The sequence below is a fragment of the Phyllopteryx taeniolatus genome, chromosome 21, assembly GCF_024500385.1.
Source record: "Phyllopteryx taeniolatus isolate TA_2022b chromosome 21, UOR_Ptae_1.2, whole genome shotgun sequence".
Taxonomy (NCBI): domain Eukaryota; kingdom Metazoa; phylum Chordata; class Actinopteri; order Syngnathiformes; family Syngnathidae; genus Phyllopteryx; species Phyllopteryx taeniolatus.
In genome coordinates, this window is record NC_084522.1 from 262,748 (window position 1) to 288,390 (window position 25,643).

A 25,643-nucleotide genomic window follows, 5' to 3' on the forward strand; every position below is an offset into this window, starting at 1 on the left:
ATACCATTTTATTTTCATACAGAAAGAAAATGTTAGTTTGAAACGTGATGATTGCAACACAGTGTCTCTGCGTGAGTGAGTGAGTGAGTGTGTGTGCAAGTGTATTAAGAGTATGTGTGCGTGTGTGTGTGTGTGTGTCTGTCGGTCTTTGTGTATATAGAAGGGGTGTTTAAGCACGTTGGGGCAAATATTAACTGTTCAAAGTACATGAAAAGCACGTCAAACATACTGTGTGTTTGTGTGCAACTAACACAACTTGAAGTAACACAACACAAAGTGAAGCGCAAGCTGATCTCACACACACACACACACAGTAGACTTTTGTGTGAGTCAGCGCACATTGACACAACTTTATTTTTACATCTGGGAAGGCAAACGCTATTTTAAGACTCACTGACCCATTCCTGACTCCCTGCTCACTATACAGTTAAAAGCTTTGTTTTTTGTTTTTTTTAACATAGTCGATGTCGATAGTTCCCACACTCCAAATCACATCGTAGCCATTCGAGAGTCTCAGATGAATCGTTTCAGCTGTCGGTAGCGATCGAGAATGAGTCAGTGATTCCAAATGCAGCGGCGGCGTTCGGAATCATTCATCGTGACTATAAATGGAGTTTTACATGACGGGCTCCAGGCGTGTAGTTCCCTTCAAAACTCCGTTGCATTGCGGGATACACGGAGGCCAGTGCACGGGCCGCAGGGGTGCCACCTTGCCAGCATGCAGCGCCACACGGTAGTTATGGCTAACATGGAGAAACAACCCAGACGTAGGGCGAGCGGCGTAGCAGCGCATCAAAAGTGACAGTTGGACACGCAAGCTTGATTTGGAGCTCACGGTTCAGTTCACATTCGCTAGTCATGTCGTAGGTGAACAAAAAACTGCTAATGTTTTGTGTGGTTTTTACAATGAAAGGTCAACAGTTTCAATCTTTTCTTTTAAGTAAAGTGTCAAAATCGATAGTTTGTCTTATTTTTAGGAAATGAAGGATCCAGACAAACATTTGAACACTTTGAATTATTGTGCTGTAAAAAGCAACAATAAATTGTGTTGTGCTGCACTCATATTCACATTGGCAGGATGTCATGAGTTATGTTTTGCATTCTTTCCAAAGCATCTCGCCAGCCAGAAGCTGATCTGCATTGTGTTTGTTTACAGACTCGGTGAGAGGCTAAACAACTGTGAGGTCATTCCTCATTTTTTAGGACGGACCGCAAACGGTCAAGTCGAGGACATATTCGGACAAATTTCCGCGGGCCACATTCGCTGACATTTTGAGTCAGATCTGCCCGTGAGCCTTGAATTTGACACTAGTGATACGGGGGCTGACCTCTACTCACTACATTCACTACAAAATGGCCGACTCACTACGGTGGTCACGACTGGGATTCCCAACACGCTCAAAATGGTTCTCCAAGCTGCAGTTAGCAAATGAACACACGACGCGACGATGACGTTAGCATGTTAGCGGCTAATTGATGCGCCAGAGGAAGCCTGGCCTCGCTGTACGTGGAAGTAGCGGTGTCGCTGCCAGGCTAACGGGTGCGAAAGGCTTCCTGAGTGCTCAGTATGAAGCGTCGAAGGCCAGTTGAAGCAGACAACACAAGACGATGCGGGTGGCGAGGAGTAAAGATAGGCCACAAGGGGTGACGCGGGGGCGCTGAGAGGTAACAAGGGCGGAGTGGCAAGGGGTGGTGAGGGGGCGGTGTAGGGGGTCGCCCCGCTACAGCCCAGGTGCGCCTCAGTCTCAAACTTCCTGCTGGGATCACAGCGCTAAGCCCGGCCTGAGGTGACGGCCGCCCGCCACGGCCAATCACAGCGTTTGATGGCTGAGAAGATAATCTGGGCCTGGGGCGTGTGTGTGTATGTGCGTGTGTGTGTGTGTGTGTGGGGGGGGGCGTGTAAATCTCAGGAGAATGTTCAAGAGAGTGAAGAACGCAACGTTCCGGAAGGATGTCAGTGATGTGTTGTCAACTTAATAATGTGGTTGGCACACACACACACAAACACACATGCACACACACGCACACACTCGCTCAGTGTGAACTTGGTCAAGTTTGTGTTGTGTGTCTGCTGAAGCGTTTCTTCCTCCAACGCTGACGGGCACATGAGAAAGAAAGAGGTCAGAGGTCATGTGTCAGGTGGATCCTGCACATCAGAAGTGTTGACCCCCCCCCCCCACACACACACACACACACAGGCACACAACACCCCCCACCTCCCCCCTTCACTCCATGCTCATTGGCTGAACAAGACAAACAATGACACAGTTGGGGGGAGTGGGGGCACCAGCGGGGGCAGGAGGACAAGCGGGGCAGAGAGAGAGGGAGAGACAGCATGCAAGACAGAGAGAGAGAGAGAGAGAGCGCGAGAGAGAGCGAGAGAGAGAGAGAGCAGGTCGCGCATCGATCTGCACAGGCGCACTGACTTCTCCTGGCGAACGTTGGACACTTTTCACTTTTCACTTTGTTGTCTTACTGACCAGCATGCTCATCAACTATTTGGTAAGTCAAGCTTTCTTTTTCTTCTTGTTCTTCCTCTTGTGCGAGCCATCAACGCACTCGCCCACTTCACAATAAACCTTGAGAACGATGAGGACGATGAGGATGACGATGAAGCGCTTTGGTGTGGCAACGAAGACGCCAAAGCACGTCACGATGACGTCACCGCTACGTTACCCGGCGGGTTCTCTGTGTGCAGTTGTTGCTGGCATTGGCCGGGTGGCGCTGCGGCATCATCGCGGCGTACGTCTTTCAGGCCAGCCGACCCGCCGAGGGCGGAGATGCCCCGCCCACGCACACCAAAGGTGAGAACACTCACTGGAACACTTTGGAACAATACAGATGACCAGTTCTGTACGGCTCCTGTGCCGGGTCCCTGGTGTCCCTGGTGTCCCCTGTGTCCGGTTCTTTGTTTCCGTGGTGTCCCCTGTGACTGGGCCCTTGTGTCCCCCCTCGTCTTGTCTCTTGTGTCCGTCCCATGTGTCCACTGTCTCGTGTCTTTGGTTTCTCCTATGTCGTGTCCCTTGTGCCCCTGGTGTCTCCTATCTGATTCCTTGTGTCCCCTGTGTCTACTCACCTGTGTTTGGTGTCGTGTCTGTGGTGTCTCCTGTGTTCGGTTTCTTGTGCCCCTCTTGTCGTGTTCCTCGTGTCTACAATGTCCAATTTCTTGTCAACCTTCTCGTGTCTCCAATGTCCTTGGTGTTTTCTGTGCCTGATTCCTTGTGTTCCTTGAGTCATGTCCCCTGCCTTCGGTGTCTTGTGTCCATGGTGTCCTCCGTGTCCGGTTCTTTGTTTCCGTGGTGTCGCCTGTGACTGGGCCCCTTTGTCCCCCTCGTCATGTCTCTTGTGTCCCTGGTGTCTTCTGTGTCTGGCTCTTTGTTTCTGTGGTGTCCCCTGTGTCCGGGCCCTTGTGTCCTCCTTGTCATGTCTCTTGTGTCCCTGGTGTATCCTGTGCCACTTGTGGCATGTCCCTTGTGTCTGGTTCCATGTGACCCTGATGTCTACTGTGTCCGATTCCTTGTGTACACCGTCTCGTATCTCCTGTGTCCGTGGTGTCTGTGGCTGGTTCCTTGTGTACCCTTTGTCGTGTCCCTTGTGTTCCCGGTTTGCTCTGGCTCCCGGGTCCCGTCCTCCTCGTGTCCACGGTGTCTCCGCAGTGGTGTCGGCGTGGGTGAGCTCGTCGGGCTCATGCAAGGGTCGCTGCTTCGAGTTGGAGGAAGCCGAGCCTCCGGGATGTCGTTGTGACAACTTATGTAAAACTTACTACGGCTGCTGCTCTGACTTTGACCAGCACTGTCTCAAAACGGGTCCGTACGCCTACACGGCACACTCGCGTGAGCGCATCACGAGTCCGTACTGACACCGCGTGTGGTCCGTGTCGCTAGCGGGACGCTTCGAGTGCCGTCCGGAGCGTTGCGGTGAGGGGAGGAAAGACGAGCATGCGTGTCACTGCACAGATGACTGCCTGGAAAAAGGAGACTGCTGCTCCAACTACAAGGCGGTCTGCCAAGGTACCACTACGCTTCCTGCTCGCCACACCTTAGCGTTAATACTACTTTTACTTTTTCTACTGCCCGGTTGCTGCACGTTTACTTCCTGCCCTGCTAGAGGTTCGCATACAAGGTTACACATCTATTTCCCACTGCACTCAGCTTCCCCTTCCTGCTCACTACACCTCGACTTCCTGATCCACTTGGCTTATACTTCCTGCTATGTGCCTACTTGTAAATCATGCTACATGTCCACTTCCTGCTCAGGTGTATCTATACACTGCTCCACTACGCATCCACTTCCTACGCTACTCCGCTTCTACTTCCTGCTTCAGTACTTACCTACTGTGTTGCTGTTATTGTCCAGGAGAGGAGTCATGGCTCCAAGGAGACTGTGAGGAGATCGTCAGCGCTGAGTGTCCAGCCGGGTGAGTCGGCCGGAAGTAGCTCTCCCGTCAGCAGTTGGCGCTAAAGTGTGGCGAAGGAAGAGAAACAAATATTTGTTTTGTTTCTTGCCCCCACAGTTTCATCCGGCCGCCACTCATCATGCTGTCTGTGGACGGTTTCCGGGTGTCCTACCTGAAGAAGGGTGTGTCCGTCATGCCCAACATCCAGAAACTCAGTAGGTCGGCCCCGCCCCCCACGCCAGGGCACGCCCTCTGCAGACTTACACTAATGCCAACGGGTTTTTTCCCACCAGGATCATGTGGGACAACTGCTCCGTACATGCGGCCCGTCTACCCGACCAAGACCTTCCCAAACTTGTACACGTTGGCCACGGTGAGTCACAGGACCTAATGCGCTTAATGTGTACTGTGTCAACACCGGCGCCCACCACGGGCCGCCAGGGGCTTGCCCGCCTGAGGTCCCGACACGGGGGGTGGCGGCGGCGTGTCAACTTGGGAGCACGCTAGGGTCCGCCAGAGGCCACTTCGGGCTGTGCGCCCGTGGCTCTGACAAGGTGGGCGGTGGCATGCAGGGACCCCAAGTGCACGCCAGGGGCCGCATTTGAGGACCGGACAAGCTGGCGGCCGGGGTGTCGGTGCCATGTTACGTCCCGCTGTATCAACTAGAGCATGCCCGAGGTCCCAACATGGTGGCGCGTCAGGACCTCAGTGGCACAGCAGGAGTCGCTGGGGCTCGGAAGGCGCCAACACAGCGGGCGTGTCGGTACTATGTGACATCCCATTTTGTAAACTCGGCAGGGCCTCTACCCAGAATCCCACGGAATCGTGGGCAACACCATGCATGACCCGGTGTTCAACGCCACCTTCAGCCTACGTTCCCGAGAGAAGCTAAACCATCGCTGGTGGGGCGGGCAGCCGGTGAGTTGCGAGGGGACGGCGTTTCAGACATCACTTCCTGTTTGCTGTCCCACACTGGTCTCGTCCACAGATCTGGATCACCGCTAAGGAACAGGGCGTCAAAGCCGGAACCTTCTTCTGGCCCTGGTACTCAGAAGGAGGTACTGATGATGTACTTGGTACTGGCCGCCACTGATGATGTCATCAACTTTGTTTCAGGGTCATCGAACTAGAGAGACGAATCCTCACCATCCTGCAATGGCTGAAGCTGCCCGACCAACACAGGTCCAAGACACAACAGCGCTTCTGCCGGGCGCCACTTCTTCTGCACTCTTGCACCCGAGACATGCTCCTAATGCAGGCGCTGTTGTACGTTGTTGCTGTGTGCGCAGACCTTACGTGTACGCGGTGCACTCGGAGCAGCCTGACACCTTTGGACATCGCTGGGGTCCCCTGAGCAGTGAGGTGGGCCAGGGGGCGGGGAATGTGTATGTGTGTTTGATGGCACCTCATGCTATATAAAGCGAATGATCACCAAAACTAGGATTAAAAAAAACATTTACGTTCACTGAAATAAAAATAGCAGCACAGTAACCACATGGTTAGCACCTCAGTTAGGGTTAGGGTCAGTTTCAAAAACAAAAAGTCCAAACTACAATAACTAAAACTAGGGGATAACTATTGTAATCTTAGTGTGTGTGTGTGTGTGTGTGTGCGTGTGTGGGTAGCTGGACAACACGCTGCGGCAGATCGACGGCGTGATCGGTCAGCTGATGAACGGCCTGAAGCAGATGAACCTCCATCGCTGCGTCAACGTCATCGTCGTGGGCGACCACGGTGAGGCCACACCCCCCCCCCGGAGGCGACAATTGCGATGATGACATCATGATGATGGCGGTGACAAAGAAGCTGTGCCCGCTGCAGGCATGGAGGAGGCGCACTGCGACCGCACCGAGTTCCTCAGCAGCTACCCGCTCAACATTGACGACATCACGCTCATCCCGGGCTCACTGGGCCGGATACGGCCTCGAGACGCCAAGTCCGCTTCATGTCAGTCACCGCCCTATTTTACAAGGCTACTTCCTGCTCACTGCTCACTGGGCGCCCTCTTCCTGCTCCACTCGGCTTCTACTTCCTGCTGTGTTTCTACTTCCTGTTCTATACAGCTTGGACTTCCTGCTGCACTCATCTTGTGTCCACTTCATGTCCACTTCCTGCTCACCACACGTCTACTACCTGCTCAGCTCCGCATTTCCTTCCTGCTTACCTTTCCTGCTGCCGTTTGCTTCTACTTCCTGCTCACAACCCTTCTACCGCACTTCCTGCTCCACTCAGCTCCTTTTTTTACTTCATGCTTAGGTATGCACCTACTTCCTGCTTGCTTTGCCTCTACTTCCTGCTGCACTTAGCTCCTACTCCCAGAAGCCCCCCCACCCCGTTCTCACAGCGCGCATGTGTGTCGCCCCACAGACGAACCTCAGCAGGTGGTCGCCAACCTGACGGTGAGTAAGGCTCTGGTGAGCGGGTCTGGGTGGCGTGCGTGGCGTTGACCTTGTGTTGGTTGCACAGTGCAAGATGGCGACGCAGCACTTCACGCCGTACCTCAAGCAACACCTGCCCAAGAGACTCCATTATGCCAACAACCGCCGCATTGAGGACGTGCACCTGCTCATGGAGAGGAAGTGGCATGTCGCCAGGTAACGTGCCACGTGGTGCACCTTTGTCACGCATCATTTGCTAACAAGCATACCACCTTTGTCACGTCACTCAAAGATACCTTCATCACCCACAGCTCACTAACACGCACGTCACCTTTGTCAGAAGCCACCTTGGCCCTGTGCCGCTGGCTAACGTGTGCGTAGCGCCTTTGTTACGAGCCACCTAGGTAACACACATGCCACCTTAATTCCCGTTAATACCTGCGCCACATTTGTCAGATGTCAGTTGCTATCTGATGTACCACCTTTGTGAGAGGCCAACTTGGTCACATACCACTCGCTAACATGCACGCTACCTTCGGCACATGCAACCTTTTTACATGCCGCTCGCTATCACGTGCGCCACCGTTGTCACGTCGCGCCACCTTCGTCATGTACCACTATTTATCAAATGGCGCAAACTGACCTGCACGCATCTATTCTCGCATTTCATCCCGGTCACACGCCGCTCATTAAGCCGCACATCACTGTTGTTTTTTGCCACCTTTGTCACGCGCCGTCGGCTCGCCGCCTGATGCCACACCTCCAGGAAAATGCCAGAAAAGATGCGTACGCGTTGCGGTTTCTTTGGCGACCACGGCTTCGACAACAAGATCACCAGCATGAGGGTGAGATTTACGGTGGCTCTTTTCCATGTGCATCCTGACTAAGTTCCGACTCCCCCTGTAGACCATCTTCATGGGACACGGGCCCAGCTTCCGCTTCCGCACTCAAGTGCCGGAGTTTGACAACATCGAGCTTTACAACGTCATGTGCGGTGAGTCATGCACACACGCGTGCAAATGCGCCCCCTGACTCTGCCGCCTCCTGCGTCACAGACCTGCTCGGCCTGAAGCCGGCGCCAAACAACGGGACGCACGGGAGCCTGAACGCCATGTTGAAGTCGCCGCCCTTCCAGCCCGTCATGCCAGAGGAAGTGACGCCACCGGCGCAGGACGAGGACGCGGCAGAGGCGGCGACGGGGCCGGGGGCGCCGGTCACCTTCGACCTCGGCTGCAGCTGCGATGACGAGGTCGACCTGGGCTGTGACGCTGACCGCAGGGGATGAAGTAGCACCTCAACGGGAAAACCTCTTTTTCATGTTTGTGGTTCCTTGTAGAACAAAGTGGAGCAGAATGTGGAAGCCTTCAGCCCCGCCCAAGATGGCGTCGACGGCTACAGTAAGACCCCCTGATCACATCACCGCTTATGTTGCCCCACACACACTTGCCCCTCACATCCCCCGATGACATCATGACGCTGTCCCAAATGTCAACCCTAACATTGCCCCTAACGTCGGCCCTATGATCACTCGTCACCCAAAACGTAGCTCCCAACCTTGCCGCTTGCAAAGACATCACACCTTACATTACCCTTTATGCCGCCGCTAGCGCCATCCCGAAATTCGCTGCTAACGTCGGCCCTTGCATCACCCATAATGGCACCCCAAACGTCACACCTGACGTCGCCCCTTACGTCTCCCGATCACATGACCCCTTGCTTCACCACTAACATCACTTGCCCATGTCGCCCCTAAGCTCGATTCGATGAATCTTTTATCGATTTTATTTTCTATACTTTTCGCGACTCCTTGAGACTTCCGCCAACATGGAGAGGAAGATGCTAGCACCTAGCGAGCCATAAATTGTCCCAAAAAAGGGCACGTCTTTCATCTGGAAACAACCGCAGTCTGCAAAACGTGCATAATAGATGTTACGACACCTGAAGATGAAGCACGTTAGCGAGTGTGACGCATGTATAACGTTCAAGAGAGCCGTAACACCGTGCAGCACCTGTAACACACAACAACGCCGCGGAGCGCGCAGCTATCCTGGAGGCAGTTGAAGCGCTTGTGTTTTTTGGGGTTCACGACGGGAACGGGGCGGGAAGATAGACCGGCGATAGTAGTTCGGCGATCACGGACGAGATAGAAAATGTTGTCGGGGTTTGTTTACATGAGCGGTAGCAGCTACTAGCTAGCACGGTCGCGTGAGCGATCACCCAAATAGTTTGACAGCGGGGCGGCCGTCGCTGTCTGAGTTTAGTGTTCTGGACCGGCGGCTTTGCACACTGTGGTATTCTCAAGAATCAGCCGAGTACATCTTTTTTTACTCGCTTTATTCACGTTCCAACTCGTTTCTTCTTCCTGTCTTCTTTTTCTTGATTTCCATCTTTAAGTGTTAAGTGATGACAACCCCGAACAAATACATTGGCGATTACAATTCTAGAGTCATGATTATGTTGCGCAATTGAGCAGCAGCCAGAATTGTTGTGAATCCTATCACATAATGTCGAGCAATAAGTGTCCCGCGCTAACGTTCTTGACATGATATGGAAATTCAGGCAAATTGTTCTGGAAGCTCTGCAGTCAGAGCCAAAAATGCAATTTTTCTAATAATTGGCATCATACGTTCTTCCGGTGTTGTGTTTTTTGGCCTTGCGTTTCTCGTTTGCGCTTTTTGGGTTTCGGTCAAGAATTTTCATTTGGGTGCTTCGCTGATTTTGAGATCATTATATTTTGACATACTCGCAGGAAAATGTAATTTATTTGTTTATAATAGTGAAATAAACCTTCTGCTTTACAATGTAAAGACATTTGCTCTGGTCCGGTTTTATCCATATATAAACTTTAATACAATAAATATCGAGTCATATCGAATATCGACACGGGGGGATATATATCATATGTCATGTGACATTTAGGCCGCATCTCCCAGCACTACCCTAACGTTGCCCCGCAGACGTGACACAGCTGCCGTTCGGCCGACCCGCCGTCATGTTTGAGGCTCGTTACGCTTTGCTGCATCACTCCGACTTCATCAGCGCGTACAGCCGCCAACTGGCCATGCCGCTGTGGACGTCCTTCACGCTGATGCCGCAGGTACGTCACCGTGCACGCAGGCGCCATGGCGACAGGTAAACCAGAAAGTTGTTCCCTCTGATTGGAGGAGGAGGAGGAGGAGGGAGAAGGTCAAAAGCCAGCCACCCAGGTAACACCTGTGCCACCTTGGTAACACGCGTGTTCCTCCACCTTTGTCGGTGGAAGAAAAGGGTAAAAAGTGGGCGTGGCCCGGGGGGAACGTGACAAAGCCCTTTCCCCCCCAGGAGGACGTCACTTCTCTTCCAGAAGGTTCCGCCAGCGGCCCGTGCCTGCGAACGGACCCGCGGGTGTCGGCCGACCACAGCGCCAGCTGCAGCGCCTACGAGCAGAACCGCCTCCTCGGCTACGGCTTCCTGTTCCCGCCAGGTAAACGGGGGCGGCGAGGGCGTCTGCCATGTCGTGGCGGCGTCTGGGTGCTGAGTCAGCTTGTTCTTTTGTTTGCCGTTTCCCGTCCGCAGAGTTGGCGTCGTCGCCCGAGTCCAGATACGAGGCATCGCTCATCACCAACACCGCGCCCATGTTTCCCGCCTTTACTCGTGAGTCACACGTGGCCTTTTGTCCCGCGCACACCGCGACGTCGGAGCACAGCGCTCGGTGGACAAAGGCGGCGCTGTCCTCCCTGAGACGGAGCGACTGAGTCCGTCTTTGTTGGATGCCATGACTCAGCACTTTTGGGTCACGTGACATGCGCGTGTGCCCGCAGGAGTGTGGCGTTACCTGCAGGGCGCCCTGCATAGGCGCTATGCACAGGAAAACAACGGCGTCAACATCCTCGCCGGACCGGTCTTTGACTACAACTACGATGGCCGGCGAGACACCCTGGAGGAAATTCGAGAGTGAGCGTGTGCTTATATGCGTGTGTGGCGCGTGGCAACCTTTGTGCGTCTCTCTCTCTCTGAGTGTGTGTGTGTGTGTGTGTGTGTGCGCGCTTATCAACCTTACAACTGCGTCATGTGAGTTTAGTGAACGCCTACTTCCTGTGAGTGACAGGGAGCAGGCACCTCGCGTAACCATTGTGGTGTGCAGGTGGTCTCCCGGCACGCCGCCTGTGCCCACTCACTTCTTCACCGTGGTGACCAGCTGCCGCCAAGCCAACCAAACACTGGACGAGTGCGACGGCGATCTGAGCGTCTTCTCCTTCCTGATTCCTCACCGAGACGACAACAGCGAGACCTGCAACGTGAGTTCCGCCCTCCGCGAGACGGAAGCGGCCCCGAGGGGGCGCGGCTAACGTGCGCCCTCTGAAGTGCTTCCTACGCGCAGAGCAACGACGGCGAGCGGCTTTGGGTGGAGGGGCTGCTGCAGCTCCATACGGCCAGGGTCCGAGACGTGGAGATAATCACCGGGCTCGACCTTTACCGGGCCAACAACCAGAGCTACAGCGGCATCCTCGGCCTCAAGACGTACCTGCGCACCTTCGAGACGGACGACTGACACCCGGAGATCTGACCGAGAGACGGTCGACTAGCTGACGCTCGACCAGGTGACACCAAACCAGGAGACACTGCGACCAGCTGAAACCTGACAAGAAAGGTCCAACCAAGCGACACCCGAGACAGACACCTGACCAAATGATACCGATCCTACTGACACCCAAACAAGTGATGCGCGACCAACACCAGACACCTGACACCGGACTTACTGGCGCCGATACGGCCGCCGAACAAAAGACACCCGACCTACCGACACCTGACAAAGAGACATCGACCGACTGAAAACCGAGTACGACCTTCGCAATAGATTTTTTTTTGGTGCGTTCATTCAACGTAGGACGGGAACATACCGCTTCCTTCCGCCTGCCATACCTGTCTGAAAACCAAGTGGGCGTGGCTAAATACCATGAACAGAACATATGGACGCACGCACGCAATCACCATCATTGTATTTCAACTCATTCACTTTTTGTTTGCCCTGACGTGAATGTCATTCTTGGTTTTGGCCTCCGCAGGGCGCCGTGGCTCACAGGTTTTATGCTAAGCTAAGCTAACGTCTTATTTAACACGCTCAACACTATAACGTCGGCTTGTTGTCTGCAAGCACAAGTAAAGGACTGTTATGAACTACTTTGTTGTTTCCAATTTCTATGAGCTCTCCTTACAAAAAAAACCCAAAACAAAAACATCCAAGAACAAACAAATGAAGTCGTCATCAGTCATCATTGCTGGATTCTTTTCAGTTCAAATGGACACTTTGCTAAGTCTGTTTCATCCAGCCAGCGTCTAACTCCTCATGAAAATCTGGGATCAGGATCAAATGGAAGAACATTCCACCCGAATGTATTTAGCAACATCAAGAAAACAAAGAGGTCCCTTTAAGAGCCATTTTCGGATTGTGTTAGTCTTCAGAATTCCAGAATTGTAGTCCAAATAAATCGGTTTCCATTTGTCAGCGTTTGCAATTCAAGTCTTCGCTTTATTCAACGTACGATGCACAGCAACAGTGCAGCATATCAACGCTGTTCCCAGATTGACAACTTCGTTACTGCGACCGCTCGGTGAGCGAGGCCACCGGTAGGCTAGCCCAGGCTGGGAAACCCGTGCGCTCGCCATCAGGAGCACGCGCGCACAACAGAAAGCCTCGAGTGGACACGTGTTGCGGCACCACGGACACGATTGATCACGGTCGATCGGCGTCTCCGTGAAATGAGGTTGCAAATAAACAAATGAGACTTGGCCAAGAAAATTCACATCATGAAAACAATCAAGCCGGGATTGGCCGGCGACCGGTTCGGGGGGGCGTATCCCGCCTCTCGCTCGGAGATAGCTGGGATAGACCCGTGACCCGCGTGAGGAGAAGCGGTACAGAAAATGGATGGAAAACAATCAAGCGTACCTGCTGGTCCCGCCGGTCCCGCTGGTCCCGCCGGTCCCCGTGATCCTGCACAGCTGCGCCCGACGAGGCGCTCAGGCCTCAAGTAGCAGCGCAGCAGACAGTTGAGCAGGTGGGCTCGGGCCAGTGGATTGAGCAGAATGTGGTCGACTTTGAGGTAAGCTGTTTTCTTCGTGCGCTTCGAAGACCTTTGGTCTACTGGTGACCCTGGGGTTTTTCGGTGTGTGTGTGTTTGCTTCTTCTACTTCCTGTGTTCAGGGTTCTGGTGTTCCAGCTGTTCTCACTGCTGCTCTTTGGACAACATGCGAGAGGTGGGTTGATGGGCTTCCGGTTCGGCCTGGTCACGTGACCAATGTCACACTTGTAATGTTTGTCCTCATTTCTTTTGCTTCGGGCACGTCAAAAACATTGCAGCTTTCGGGCCTTACTTTGCTGCGCGCAGCCCCAAAACTTATCGGGCTCCCGCTGGCCTCCAAGCTTCACTCCAGTCTGAGGGTTCTACCGCTCACCTGAAACCCAAGTACCTTGGAAGTGTCTCACAGCAGAACCGGATGCCTGCCAGACCGGGTACCGAAGGCCGTCTCGCTTCCTCCGGTGGTCTGGTAGATCCGAGTTCACCGGGAAGTGCTCCGATTTACAGACTTGATTTAGAGCAGCGACATCAACCCAACCCCATCAACAGCAAAATGCCTCAAAACCACCGGGAAGGTACTATAGTTTCAAGTCACGGGATCCAGATGGTGGCTGCGCCAAAATCGCCACTGGTTCTGATGCCACGGAGGTATGAAAAACCCCAAGTGCTACCAAGGTACAACCCCAAACTACCACAAAGGTATGAACCAAAACCACCACAGGAGTTGCACGGGTATGAAAAACTGCCCCATGATCTGAGGCGACCAAGATATGAACTTCAACTGTCACAGAGGTACGATCAACCACACCAGGTGCACCCGAGGTATGATCCCAAACTGCAGCAGGTTCTGACGTCACGGCGGTATGAGCCTAAACCGCCACAGGCTTTGCAGAGGTATGACAAACTGCCGCAGGTTCCGACGGCGTCGAGGTATGAAAAATTGCCACGAGCTCTTCCGAGATATGACCTGAGACCGCAACAGAATCTGATGCCACCGAGGTACGAACCCAAACTGTCTGCAGTCCAAAGGCCCTCGAGTCATAAGACTAAATTGAGTCAAAGTGGTTTCCAAACCAACTTGAGAGGTTTTCTTTCCTGGCAGTAGCCGAAAGGTGGGTTTTGTTTTTTGAGAGAAAATGGAAACTTTTTCAATGCTAATATTTTGTGTTTTTTTATTTCAGGTTGCTGTTGGACTGAGGTCTTCACTTTGACTTTGTCAGCTTGTGCATCAAATCTTTTGGATCTTTATTGCCATTTGAGTTGAAAACATATTAAAAAAAAAAAAAAAAAGCAAAATGTCTTCATGGTTTTTGATTGGCAGCTGTGGGGCGGGACTTGAGCTGCAGCAGCTCCGGTATTGGTCTGTGACTGTCCTGGTACAAGTCCAGTCCTGCGATCCACTCCACGTCTCGCACACGTGACTGGTGGAACCAAACGTGATCCTCCACCCAAGAAGCTTCGTCTTCGGTACTCTGTTGAAGCAAACGAGTCTTAACGGCGCCGTCTAATGCTCGAGAGGAGCCGGAGCGGGCTCGTGTCTAGCTTAGCGGTAGGATGGCGTTGGCGGCTTGACCGCTGAAACGCGCTAACGTCGCCGCAGCATCGAGTCTGGCGTTCGTTCCGGTTCCAGGCTCCACGCGGGAAGCGAGGCGGCAGTACCTTGCAGTTCTCGGAGTTGTCTGTTCGGTGAGGCAGCAGGAACGCGACGGCGCGCGTTCGTCCGTCGCATTCTCCTGGCGGTCGGCTGGCGTTTTCGCAGCTGGTCAGCACGGCGAAGTAATGCGTGGGGACGGACACGTTGGCGGAGGACGCCCACCTGGACGAGAGCGTCAGAACGTCGTTAGCGAGCGTCGCCTTTGCCTACGGACCGCTTTGTTTGCCCATCCCCGCCGTCTCCGGGCGTCGCTTCGAATGTGAGTGCCAATGGTGGTTTGTTTTTTATGTGCCCGGCGATTGGCTGGCGACCGGTTCAGGGCGTACCCCGCCTCTCGCCCGGAGTCAGCTGGGATTTGCTCCGGCACGCCCGCGACCCGCGTGGGGAGAAGCGGCATTGAAAATGGATGGATTCAGTTTATGAAATAATTGGTTGGTGAAAACTTGAATCAAAAGGGTTAGGCTAAGAATGAGCGAATATTTTCAATATTTGACCTAAAAACACAAAGCGTTTGTCGCGCTCTTACCGCGTGATGAGCTCCGGCTGGTCGTGGCGCCCGTCGTGGTCGTAGTCGAAGGCGGGGCCGGTCAGCACGTTGACGCCGTTGTAGACGGAGGCGTACTTCCTGAGCAGCGTGCCGTGGAAGTACGCCCACATCCCTGAGGCCGCACACAACCCGTTGGATTGACAAATATTCTTTACCCGCTACGGAAAACTACTGCAGCTGAGTGAGTCGTTTATAAAACTCTTCTTGGATTGCGGCCGCGTGTCTTGTACAATGACCAAAAAAAATTTTGCTGCACGTGATATGTTAAACTGGTGTTATTTGACATCTTTTCCTCAAATAATCAAATACCAAAACGTTGAACCCATTTTGTTCCATTGAAGTCAATTCGAAGGACTTTTTCCAGTGCGTGATTCAAATGTGGCGAACGACTTCTTTTATTCGAGGAAACGTGCAACTCATGATTGAATGATCAACTTAAGGACCTTAAAAACAAAAAGTCCTTAACTTGAACATGTACATTGGTTGCATATGATTCAAATTAGATTATTTTTTTCAGCAAAAAGGGAAATGACGTCACTGGACCACATTTGAATTGTGCGCAACCTTTTTTTTCCCCAGTGTATTGCACTGCCTCCTGGTGGCCGAGATGTGCACACCAAAAGGAGCACAATGTGGGGCTGCAACGGATTCATTCCGTTTCCATTCATTTCTATGGCGAAATCATCTTTCATCTTATACTTGTGGTCATAGAACAAATTGAACTTTGAAGTCAAGGCGCCGCTGTGAATCTTTCGACAAGTCGGGCGGGTGGCGGGAGAGCGTACTGTAAAACTGGGGGTACATGGGCGCCACGTGGCTGCTCAGCAGGGCATCGCGTCGCTCGTCCTCGTTCGGGCTCAGACCTGCAACGCAAGAGCGAGGTCAGCCGCGGCCGTCCCAGGTCACGCCGCAGAGTCTGCCCGATGCGTACCGGGCGGGTACAGGAAGCCGCGGTGGAAGTCGCCGTACTCGTCGCACGGGCGACTGTCGGCCGGAGGAATTCTGACGTCGGCCCGCAGACAGTCGGGCTGGACGGGTACCGGCGGGTCAGAGCTGCTCTGCACAGAGGAGAAAAGGCGCCCGAGTACATTTGAAAACACACATTTTCACACAGTACTTTCTACTCCTTACTTTGTCAAAATCGTATGGCGGACCCCCCGCCCGCTACTCGTGGAATTGGGGACCTGCCCTGAGCGCAAATAGTGAAAATCTCAGAGTAATTGACCCCCATTATAATTGCATTGAAAATATATCTTTTTTTAACGCCCAAAAAATCTTGAATAAGTGGGGCTATAGTGCCAATAAATGTTTTCCATGAAAAAAAAACGGGGGAAAAAAAAGTTAAAATCGAAAAAAGAAATCCACAAATAGATAATTCTGCGGGTGTCGAACTGCAAATAAGCGGGGATCCTCTATTCGTTGTGACAAGTCATTAAAACTGCTATTAGATGGAATTCAGTCGAAAAATGTATTATTGACTTCGTGTACATTTCAGAGGACGTGCTTCTTCTTCTTTACTTAAGGAGTAAGCCCCCCCCCCCCCCCCCCCCCCCCTCCCCTCCCCGGGCATACCGGCGCAGCCACTGTGAAGGAGCTCCACAGCGCCATCTTCAGGTCCTTACTGTAGGCGCTCACAAACGCCTCCTGGTGGAGGACGCAGTAACGCTCCCCGGGCCGCAGCGAGCGAGGACGACCGAACGGCAGATGATTGTGCCTCGACGCCGCCTCTGCGGGACAAAGACGAAGATGAAGATGAAGAGTGTAAGACAATCGGAACTGCCCAACAATTGGAAGCCGGAAGAAATTCCGTCCATTCGTTATCTATATCGAGCCGGAGGCTATCCCAGCTCCCAGAAAGCAGACTACTCCCTGGAATGGTCACCGGTCAATCACAGGGCACAAATAGACAACATTTGACCGGTCGGCACACGTAGACAAACTATATTCACAGGGCGAACGGGAAGGCCGAAGCCCAGATTTCAACCTCGAACCTCTGAAACATCACGCAGAGGTGCTAGCTGACGGCGCGGACGGACGGTGAATGAGGAAACGGAAGACCGGCTCACCTTGGCTGGACGTCATGTTGAGGCGACGGTTGGCGGCCGTGATGGCGTCTGCGCTCTGAGGAGGAGCACCGCAACTGGTCAGCAAGCACCCGACAGTAACAGTCCAGCTAACAGTACCAGGAGCCGTAACCTAACTGTTCCAGTGATAAGACCGGTAACACCGACAGTCCCAGTCATGGTAACAGGACTGTTAAAAGTCCAAGTAACAGTAACACTAACCGGACCGGTAACAGAAAAATTCCAAGAAACAGTAACGCTAAAAGTACCATTAATAACAACAGGAACAGTAACATCAACACTAACAGTTAAAAAAGTAAAATCAATCAATCAATCAATCAATAAAAGCCAACACAACCAGCAACAGTAAAATTCCCAGAAACAGCAACAGCCGCAGTAACAGGACAAGTATACGTTCCGTGTCCGGCCCCCGTGGCGACCCACCATGTGGGGACAGGAGCAGCCCAGGAGGTTTTGCGGCTCCAGGCTGCTGAGGCGGCACTCTGCAGGGGAGCTCTCCTCCGCCGGGGGCAGCGGCGAATAGAAAGGCTGTCGCAGCATGTGGTTGAGGCTACCATGCGTGCCGTTGTTGGCGGCGGGTGAGATCTGCAGCACATCTGCGGTCACACGTTCACAAGGTCAAAAGGCCGCATGAGCGAGACAGCCAGCGTGCGGACTGACCACACATGAGGTTGTAAAGCTCGATGTTGGCGAAGGGTTCGACTTCCGTGCGGGCTTTAAACTTCGGGCCGTGGGCGACAAACATGGCCTGGCGGGGACGAGGAAAGCTTTGAGTTCGCGTCGGTCGACATCAGCCGCCGACGGTCGTCCGTACTCACGTGCATGCTCCTCGCGTCGTTGTCGTAGCCGTGTTGGCCGCCGGAGCAGAACCGCAGCGAGCCCGGGAGTCTGAAAGCAAATGTCAACGATAACGGGCCGTGCGGGCGCGGGCGCGGGCGGGCGGCTACCTCTCAAGCAGCCATTTGGGCTCCACCAGTACGTTGACGTCTTCGATTCGACGACTGTTGGCGAAGTGAAGACGTTTGGGCAGATGCCACTTGAGGTATGGGTGCAGCTTCTGCATCGCACGTTTGCACTGAAATCACGACAGACAAACGATTGCGTTTGGCTGCTAAACACGCTACATCGCATGTATGGCACGTGCTTACCGTCATGTTGGCAACAAGTCCGGCTGCGTCCACTGAAACACACACACACACACACACACGTTTAACTGATCTTGTTGCTGCTACTGGTTAAGATTAGTATTACTAGTTCTGTTTCTGTTACTGCTACTGTTTAGGGTTAGTGTTACCGCTACGGTCGCTGGTTAGGGTCTTTGTTATTGGTTCTGTTACTAGTTTGGGTTAGTGTTCCTGGTTCTGTTCCTATTACTGCTACTGCTTAGCATCCGTGTTACTGGTTCTGTTCCTGCTAATGGTTAGGGTTAGTGTTACTGGTGCTGTTACTCTTCCAGCTGGTGTTACTGGGACTGTACGAAAGTATATGGAGCTGCTCCTCCCTCTGCGATGTTGCCATTGAGGAGCTACTCACATGGTGTGTTACTGTTCCTGGCCCGGATGCGTCCAAAGGGTCCCTCGGTGACCAGGAAATCGCTGACATCCCCCAGAAACTCCTCCAGGTTTTCCTTCCTGTCACAGCTGGTCTCCTCCATGCCTGTTGGATGTTATACGCGTCAAAGCTACTTTCCGTCAATGCCGTCGGCAGTGTCGATGTGGAACATCGCCACAGTTACCGTGATCGGCGACCACGATGACGTTGACGCAGCGGTGAAGTCCGATCTGTTTGAGTCCGTTCATCAGCTGACCGATCATTTTGTCCACGGCTTTTACGGCCTGCGCCACCTGTGCAACAGTCACATGACAGAAATCGTCGGCGTCGTTCCGGTCTCACCCGACCCTTATGCACTTCTTCATTTTCCATTCGCACATGGTATGTTCAGGACAAGAATATCCTCATAATAATGGTCATGATCAAATGATTAACTACAGATCTTTTCAAAATGTTGCGGGACTGAGGGAACAGAGTCAGGCGAGTTCGTTCTTGATGGGTTTGATGTTCCGTTTGGATCGTGTGCGATAAGAACCCATAAAACGTGGGCAACTCCGGTGTAGAAAAGAGTCCAATCCCTCTCGAGAGGACTGGTACCAGAGCCCAAGCCGTGTATGGAGGTGAGCCCGACTATATCTAGATGGAACTTCTCAACCTCGCACACCAGCTCGGGCTCCTTCCCTGCCAGAGAGGTGACATTCCACGTCTCTAGAGCCAGCTTCTGTAGCCGGCGATCGGACGGCTAAGGTTCCCCGCCTTCGGCCGCCCCCCAGCTCACACTGCGCCCGTGGGAAAGGGAGCCCACGTTGCCTTTTTCGGTGACCCGTGTCCGGACAATGGAAAACACGGTTCAATAATTTGACTCATCATAGGGGGTCTTTTACCCATGCTTTGTCTGGTCCCTCACCTAAGACCTGTTTGCCATGGATGACCCTGCCAGGGGCATAAAGCCTCAGACAACTCAGATTGTAGGATCATTGGGACACGCAAAGCCCTCCACCACGATAAGGTGACGGCTCCAGGACGGGTCGTTCACTCGTCTTGTGGCAAAAAATACGAGTGGTTGACTGACTGGTGCGCAGGACTCCACACCTAAAATGTTTAACTGAAGAAGCCTGTTGGATTAAAGGTGTAGTGTCTCCAACAAACAAGAACAGTTCAGTTGCTTCGATTCAACCTTTGTCGATTACCATCGCCTGGATGTCTGAGAGTCTACAAAGACTGTAGTCAAGTCCCGTGACTGCAGTCCCCCACCACCGCAAATATCATGGTGCGTCATCTGGACATTGTGGACATTTGGACGTACCCCGCCGCTGACAGGACCGAAGCTGTGTCCAGATTTGTCCGGTTCCTCCAGGTACAGGGTGTAGAAGTCGGGTCTGGAGGAGAAGGGACAGCGCATGACAACACAGCTCACAGGTTCTGACAGTGGACCGCGGTCTTGTGGAGTCACCTTTGCTGGTCCGCCAGCTGGAGCCACTTCAGCACTGTCAGGATTCTCTCCTCAAATGGAATTTTCCTGCGGGAATTGTGGCCAAACACACGGGATGAGCTCGGCATCCGTTTGACCTGCGGGAAAACGCTCCTACCCGTTGTATTGTCGGTGGATGTCTGGGAAGCTGCCGTTTATTTTCACGTCCGATCCGGGCCAGAAGAAGGTTCCGGACTTCAGCCCCTGGTACTTTGCCGTGTGCCAAATCTGCAAAAGAAATGCAGCCGGTATCCCAGTCCGTCATCCGTGACGCTTCAGACCTAGTCCACTCACCGGCTGTCCCAGGTACCAGTCTGGGTTCTCCTTCTCTGGACCCGACAACGTGAAGATGGCGTCGATCACCGGATCGTACATCACATTGTCAATCAAACCGTTGGACTCGGGATACAGACCCTGGTGGAGGGGCCGAGGGGCCGAGGGGCCGAGGGGCGCGGCCTTGACGTAACCTCTATTTTGTGTTTGTGTGTGTGTGTGTTTGTGTTACCGTGACAATGCTGTAGTGGTTGGGGAAGGTTTTGCTCGGAAAAGCCGCCTGCATGAACGAAGTTGACGTTCCACACTTCTCTGAAACAGCACAAACGCACGGATCTTCAACATCGAGCCGTTGGACTGATGAACTGTCAATCACAGCCCAACGAAGCTCAGGTGTGTGAGGAGAAAGGACAAACTGTCGCAACACAAGGACATCACAGGTCAAGGGTTAGGCCTGCTACAGACAATCGAATAATCGGCCTCGGTTTTTTCCTTCTCGGCAGTGGACCACAAATGCCGGTCTGTGTCTTCCGAGATGATCCCATAAAATGATCCTGTGGTTTGAGGTGTGCTAAGAGTGAATTTGCGCCGATAAAAAGGCCCCAGATGGCTCGGGGGGCTGACAATCTTAAATATTAAACATGTTCAACATATAGGACCCAACGTCTGACCGTCCGGAAATAAAAAAAAAAAAGACGTGCTACCCGGTGATCCATCTGTAGACGTGTCTTCGCCACCATGGCAAGGAGTATCTAAAGCAAATCACCGTTCGCCACCGTTCAGACCTGCGCTCCCCTCAGAAACATCGGCGCCACAAATCCGGAAAGGTTTCTTCTTCGTTTTTCCGTTTCCTACGTCGGCGGTGGAGCAGAATCTTTGTGTATGCTGTACAGTGTTGCGATTGTCAGAGCACACAAAACAAGGCAAAAACTGTGAAGTTCCTGATTTTCTGTCACAGATAAACGCTCTTTGAAGATTGGAAATATGCACCCAGCCTCAGGCAGCGGAAGGTTGTCGGAGCACTCACTGAGTTTGGTGAGGACCGGGATGAGCGCGCTCCACAGGCGCAGGTAGTCGGCTCTCATGCCGTCCAGAGACACCAGAAGCAGCGGCTGCCGCCGGAAGCTAGCGAGAGACAACGCCGGTCATACCACAGCCTGCCAGTGGAGGCGCTAGTGAGTGACTGTGTGTGCGTGTGCGTCGTGGTACCCCGGTGGGCAGGACGGGCGGGAGAGGTCATCGCACTCGTCCTCCAGCCACTCCGTTTGTCCTGCCAACGCACAGAAGTCGCATACCGTACGTGGTCAAGGGCGGCGGCCGAGCACGCGTGGCGGCGTCTCACCCTGGCAGACGTGCCCGTAGTTGCTGCAGCAGTCGGAATTGGCGGCGCAGTCGTCGGAACACTGACACCTGCTGGTCGGCAGCCTCGTCTCGCCGCAGCGCACGCGCGTGCACTCCCACAGTTCACCTGGACGCACACCCGTCACCCGTCTGCCGGGCCGATCGTTTCCGCGGGGACCCGGCGTTCTCCTACCGGGGGCTTCGCAGAGGTCGTGGTAGTCATGGCAACAGGTGTCGCCGAGGCGGCAGGCGGCGTCGCACCCGCAGCCGGGGTTGTCGCCGTCGTGCGGCCGGTAGCAGCGATGCCTGCACGACGTCTGCGGCGCCGCTGGGGGGCGACAATGTAAAACATCAGGTGACTTGCGGGCGGGAATGACATGACGCGAAGGTTTTGGTTTTTTTGACTGACAATTCCAAAATTCGAACTATGGCAGTCGAGAAGAAGGCTGTGTTCTCAACGCCATGTTTGGGCTTCGTCCGCTTGCGGGAAGCTCGTCTTGCGCGGGACGTACGTGTGGCATTGTGGGAAAATCTTTTTTTCGAACGTGATTATGATGATTTATTGAACGCGCAAGCTGACGTTGATTGGTCCCATTGTAAATTTGTTCCAAGACTATTTTTCATTTGACCGATGACCCAAGCACATATAGAAATCCTTCTCTAGTTATTAGGGAGTCGGGAATGAGTGAATGATTGCCAACACCGCCCGGAATTTGCTGAGCGGCAAACCTCTTCGAACACTTCAAGGACTTTCTGCGACAACGACACGAGCGCGCACGCGTGACTGTGAGGGCACCTTGGTCTCGGCAAGTCTGCGAGTCCAGTCCCAGGCCCAGTCCGAGGCCCAGGATCAGGATCAGCGTCGCCAGGGACACGGACAAGACCCCCACCTGCCAAATACGACAAGTCCAAAACGGGACGAAATGAAACGCTAAAAAGAGGATAACGTGATTAAATGACAACACAAAATGATCAAATGAAAACAACATGACATCAAATTTCAACTCGATGAAAACACAACATGGAAAAATAAGAACATGACAAAATGTGGAGATGCTAATGTACATTGGCGATATTAAAAAAAAAGCAATCCTTTCAAAACATTTGGAAAAAAAAAAACCTTTAGAGAGGGGAAGTAAAAATAAATAAGTGAGGTCACGCCTCACAGTTCTGAGGACCGGCGTTCGATCCCCGGCCCCGCCCGTGCGGATTTTGCATGTTCTCCCCGTCGTGCCCGCGTGGCTTTCCTCCCGCATCCCGAAAACATGCGTGCTCGGTTGATTGACAACTCGAAATTGCCCGTAGGTGGGAATGTGAGTGCCAATGGTTGTTCGGCAACCGGTTCAGGGTTGCCAGCCATCGCCCCCTGCCCGATGACGGCCGGGATGGGCTCCGGCACGCGGCTCGGAAAACGGATGCATGGATGTCACGTGGTTGCACAAGTGCGCACGCGATCTCATAAGCGGGGATGCGGCCGTGTTCACGATGAACCAATCGCATTCCGTCTCATGTTAGCTGGGAGTCAGCGGGCAAATGCCAGCGTTTAACGGGTCTCCGATGAAGCTCCACCCCCGAAAAGTAGGCTTTTCTTGACACGTGACCTGGCGCCAGCCACGGTCTGCAGTATCAGGAGGCTCTCATTGTTCAAAGAATTTCCAAGGCATCCAATGTGTGTCACCAAGTGGAGAAGATATAGCGACAAGTGAGAAGAAAACCGGCAAGGGAAGCTGCCCATTGGCCCACAGCAACACTGAAGGAGCTGCAGGAATTTCTGGCGAGGACTGGCTGTTCGGCACGTGTGACGACAATCTCCCGTCTTCATTTATCTGGGACACGGTGTCCTTACAAAAAACCCAAAACAAACCATCCATGCCTGGCTGCATGTTGCGAGAACACAGCTGAAATCCCCCAAACGCAGGCGGGTTCTGGTCCACTGAAACCACGGTTGAATGTTTGGGCGGGAATTCCGAAAGGTCAACACGCGAAGGAAGAACAGCACACCGCACTTACGGCGACACACGGCGGTTGCGGCATCATGCGGGCGAGCTCTTGGTCTCCGGCTGGAACCGAGGCCTTCGTCAAGGTGGCGGAATTGGGAAGAGTTCCAAAAGGAAGTCGGCGGCAGCCCAAAACCTTCAGGAAAAGCCTACTAGAACAGCTGAACCCTATTTGGCCTTAATCAGAGGCCCGTTAAATGGTGGCACATGTGCGCTGACTCCCAGGTAACATGCGATTGGTTGATGGTGAACACGGCCACACCCCCACGTACGTGGTGCTTCGAGAACAATTTTACTGGAGCTCCGGTTTAAACGCACACGCACGCCGACTTCGGGTATCGTGCATTTGACCGTTCTTGGATTATTGCGGTACGCTGGTGAGCACATCTGCCTCACAGTTCTGAGGACCGGGGTTCAAATCCCGGCCCCGCTTTCCTCCCCCATCCCAAAAACATCGAAGCCTCTAAATTGCCCGTAGGTGTGAACGTGAGTGCCGATGGTTGTTTGTTGTGTGTGCGCCCGCGACAGAAAATGGATGAATTGATTTATTGTTTGACTGAAAGTGATTCGAAGTCGCACATTCCCGTTTTCATATTTTGGTCGATTTGACGTTCATGCTTTGAAATTTCGAAAATAGAAGTTATTCAGTTTCTTCAGTAGAAATACATTGACTCAATTTGACTTGCGTCCTATTATTCTAAAGAAGTAACAAGACTTTGACTTTGACTTTACTTTGCAGTCTTTTTAGCTCCCGTCTGCACTTTATTTCACTTGTTGAATTTGACTTCCTCTCAAGAATGTCTTTTTCTTTTTCATTGGAGCGGTCCAGGTCAAAGGTTACATGAACGCTGGAGAAAGTTTTCTAATGATCTTCTGTCTTGGTCTCCTTTTTTTGAATCGCAAAAAAAACGTTTGAGCAGGGGTGTGTAGACTTTTGATAGCCACTGTAGCATTTCTGGGTGGTGTTGATCTCTTGAAGGTGAAGATAAAGTTATTGTTCGGGGTGATCGACAGCTACCTCGCAGTTAAAAAAAAGGATTATTGTTATTTATTCACAGCAATCATTTTCGATGGCGTTTGAGAATTGACCGGCTCGATGTGCGAGGGCTCGTTCACTCCGGGAAAAGGAGATACGAAATACGGAGTTACTTTTCATTCATCGGCCTGTCAATCTTTAGCAACGTCGGCTTAGCGTAACCGTAGCAACGGCGTGTTTACGGACACTTCGACAAACAAAGAGCGACGCAATCGTTGATCTGCGTTTGCTATTTCACGAAACGTGCGCGCGTGGCGTGCGCCAGCGCAACTCACGAGGATGAGCTGCTTCTTCTTCCGCGGCGCCTTCATGACCGGTGGCGACGAGGAGGACGGCGGAAATGACGGGCGTGGACGGCGGCGGGCGACCTCCGGACCGGGCGGGCGTGACTCGAGTAATTGATTAGCAGAAGACGCAGATAAGATGCGTGATGTCACCGCTCCCCCTGCACATGTACCTAATCAAGTGGCCTAACCCTCAAGTTTGGTTTATGTACTCGAGATACTGAGTGACAGCACACACACACACACACACACACACACACACACACACCGATATTATCGGAAAGACTGTCATGCGTAATAAAAAAGAATACCGGGGAACACAATTTCTGTTGAGTGACGTGAGCTGCTTTTAACGAACTAACGCATCCAATTTTGGAACTATAGATCCCCGTTTTCTTAAAAAATGTGGAAAATTCTGTACTTAACCGATATGGGCTCGTTTTATAAAAATATTGTCATACAATGAAATATGAAAGAAACAGGCATGAATGCAATGTTTGAGTTTTACAAAGGATATGGCACAAATCCTCTAAATTCCTCCTATGCTAGCTTTCTGCGGCGGCACGGCGGAC

The 25,643-nt window shown here is 52.8% G+C and overlaps 3 protein-coding genes across 7 annotated transcripts; 2 read left to right on the top strand and 1 right to left on the bottom strand.

Moving 5' to 3' along the window:
• Positions 1 to 2,348: 2,348 nt before the first annotated feature.
• Positions 2,349 to 12,259, top strand: LOC133471473 (ectonucleotide pyrophosphatase/phosphodiesterase family member 2-like). Of its 2 annotated transcripts, XM_061761039.1 has the most exons (25): positions 2,349 to 2,502; positions 2,699 to 2,804; positions 3,657 to 3,806; positions 3,885 to 4,010; positions 4,357 to 4,417; positions 4,514 to 4,611; positions 4,690 to 4,769; positions 5,195 to 5,314; positions 5,385 to 5,440; positions 5,513 to 5,578; positions 5,686 to 5,758; positions 6,022 to 6,130; positions 6,218 to 6,343; positions 6,764 to 6,795; positions 6,863 to 6,990; positions 7,541 to 7,619; positions 7,681 to 7,768; positions 7,830 to 8,023; positions 8,111 to 8,171; positions 9,732 to 9,871; positions 10,096 to 10,237; positions 10,330 to 10,407; positions 10,575 to 10,707; positions 10,898 to 11,051; positions 11,135 to 12,259. In XM_061761039.1, the coding sequence occupies exons 1-25, from the start codon at positions 2,485 to 2,487 to the stop codon at positions 11,303 to 11,305; spliced, it is 2,589 nt and encodes an 862-aa protein (XP_061617023.1). In that variant the 5' UTR covers positions 2,349 to 2,484; the 3' UTR covers positions 11,306 to 12,259. The 2 variants fall into 2 exon arrangements, with proteins under 2 accessions (XP_061617023.1, XP_061617022.1); XM_061761038.1 differs by having other exon boundaries at positions 2,699 to 3,806.
• Positions 12,260 to 12,408: 149 nt separating this feature from the next.
• On the top strand, positions 12,409 to 14,125 carry LOC133471475 (uncharacterized). Its single transcript, XM_061761045.1, has 4 exons — positions 12,409 to 12,857; positions 12,959 to 13,011; positions 13,115 to 13,945; positions 14,015 to 14,125. Exons 1-3 carry the CDS (start codon positions 12,841 to 12,843, stop codon positions 13,936 to 13,938), a joined length of 894 nt encoding a protein of 297 aa, XP_061617029.1. The 5' UTR covers positions 12,409 to 12,840; the 3' UTR covers positions 13,939 to 13,945; positions 14,015 to 14,125.
• LOC133471474 (venom phosphodiesterase 1) lies at positions 13,989 to 25,211 on the bottom strand. 4 transcript variants are annotated; one of them, XM_061761042.1, is made up of 25 exons: positions 25,063 to 25,211; positions 22,551 to 22,644; positions 21,948 to 22,082; positions 21,756 to 21,881; positions 21,623 to 21,683; positions 21,441 to 21,538; positions 20,646 to 20,725; positions 20,435 to 20,554; positions 20,259 to 20,368; positions 20,123 to 20,188; positions 19,976 to 20,048; positions 18,854 to 18,962; positions 18,652 to 18,774; positions 18,267 to 18,298; positions 18,066 to 18,193; positions 17,937 to 18,006; positions 17,779 to 17,866; positions 17,542 to 17,714; positions 17,101 to 17,155; positions 16,607 to 16,761; positions 15,966 to 16,092; positions 15,820 to 15,897; positions 15,014 to 15,146; positions 14,493 to 14,649; positions 13,989 to 14,305 (listed from the first exon to the last, which is right to left on the bottom strand). In XM_061761042.1, exons 1-25 carry the CDS (start codon positions 25,096 to 25,098, stop codon positions 14,135 to 14,137), a joined length of 2,598 nt encoding a protein of 865 aa, XP_061617026.1. In that variant the 5' UTR covers positions 25,099 to 25,211; the 3' UTR covers positions 13,989 to 14,134. The 4 variants fall into 4 exon arrangements, with proteins under 4 accessions (XP_061617026.1, XP_061617024.1, XP_061617027.1 ...); XM_061761040.1 differs by having other exon boundaries at positions 21,756 to 22,082; XM_061761043.1 differs by lacking the exon at positions 22,551 to 22,644 and having other exon boundaries at positions 21,623 to 21,686; positions 21,755 to 21,881; positions 25,063 to 25,170.
• Positions 25,212 to 25,643: the final 432 nt, after the last annotated feature.

What these genes read in the sequence shown, in the direction of transcription:
- LOC133471473 (XM_061761038.1), top strand. Translation starts at nt 3,236, where the DNA reads ATGTCCCCTGCCTTCGGTGTCTTGTGTCCATGGTGTCCTCCGTGTCCG. An exon ending in CCAGCACTGTCTCAAAACGG is followed by an intron (nt 3,807 to 3,884) that starts GTCCGTACGCCT and finishes CCGTGTCGCTAG; the next exon opens with CGGGACGCTTCGAGTGCCGT. An exon ending in GCTTTACAACGTCATGTGCG is followed by an intron (nt 7,769 to 7,829) that starts GTGAGTCATGCA and finishes CCTGCGTCACAG; the next exon opens with ACCTGCTCGGCCTGAAGCCG.
- LOC133471475 (XM_061761045.1), top strand. An exon ending in CTTTGGACAACATGCGAGAG is followed by an intron (nt 13,012 to 13,114) that starts GTGGGTTGATGG and finishes AAAACATTGCAG; the next exon opens with CTTTCGGGCCTTACTTTGCT.
- LOC133471474 (XM_061761040.1), bottom strand. Translation starts at nt 25,098, where the DNA reads ATGAAGGCGCCGCGGAAGAAGAAGCAGCTCATCCTC. An exon ending in GCAGACTTGCCGAGACCAAG is followed by an intron (nt 22,083 to 22,550) that starts GTGCCCTCACAG and finishes GTCGCCCCCCAG; the next exon opens with CGGCGCCGCAGACGTCGTGC. An exon ending in ACGACGCGAGGAGCATGCAC is followed by an intron (nt 17,867 to 17,936) that starts GTGAGTACGGAC and finishes CGTCCCCGCCAG; the next exon opens with GCCATGTTTGTCGCCCACGG.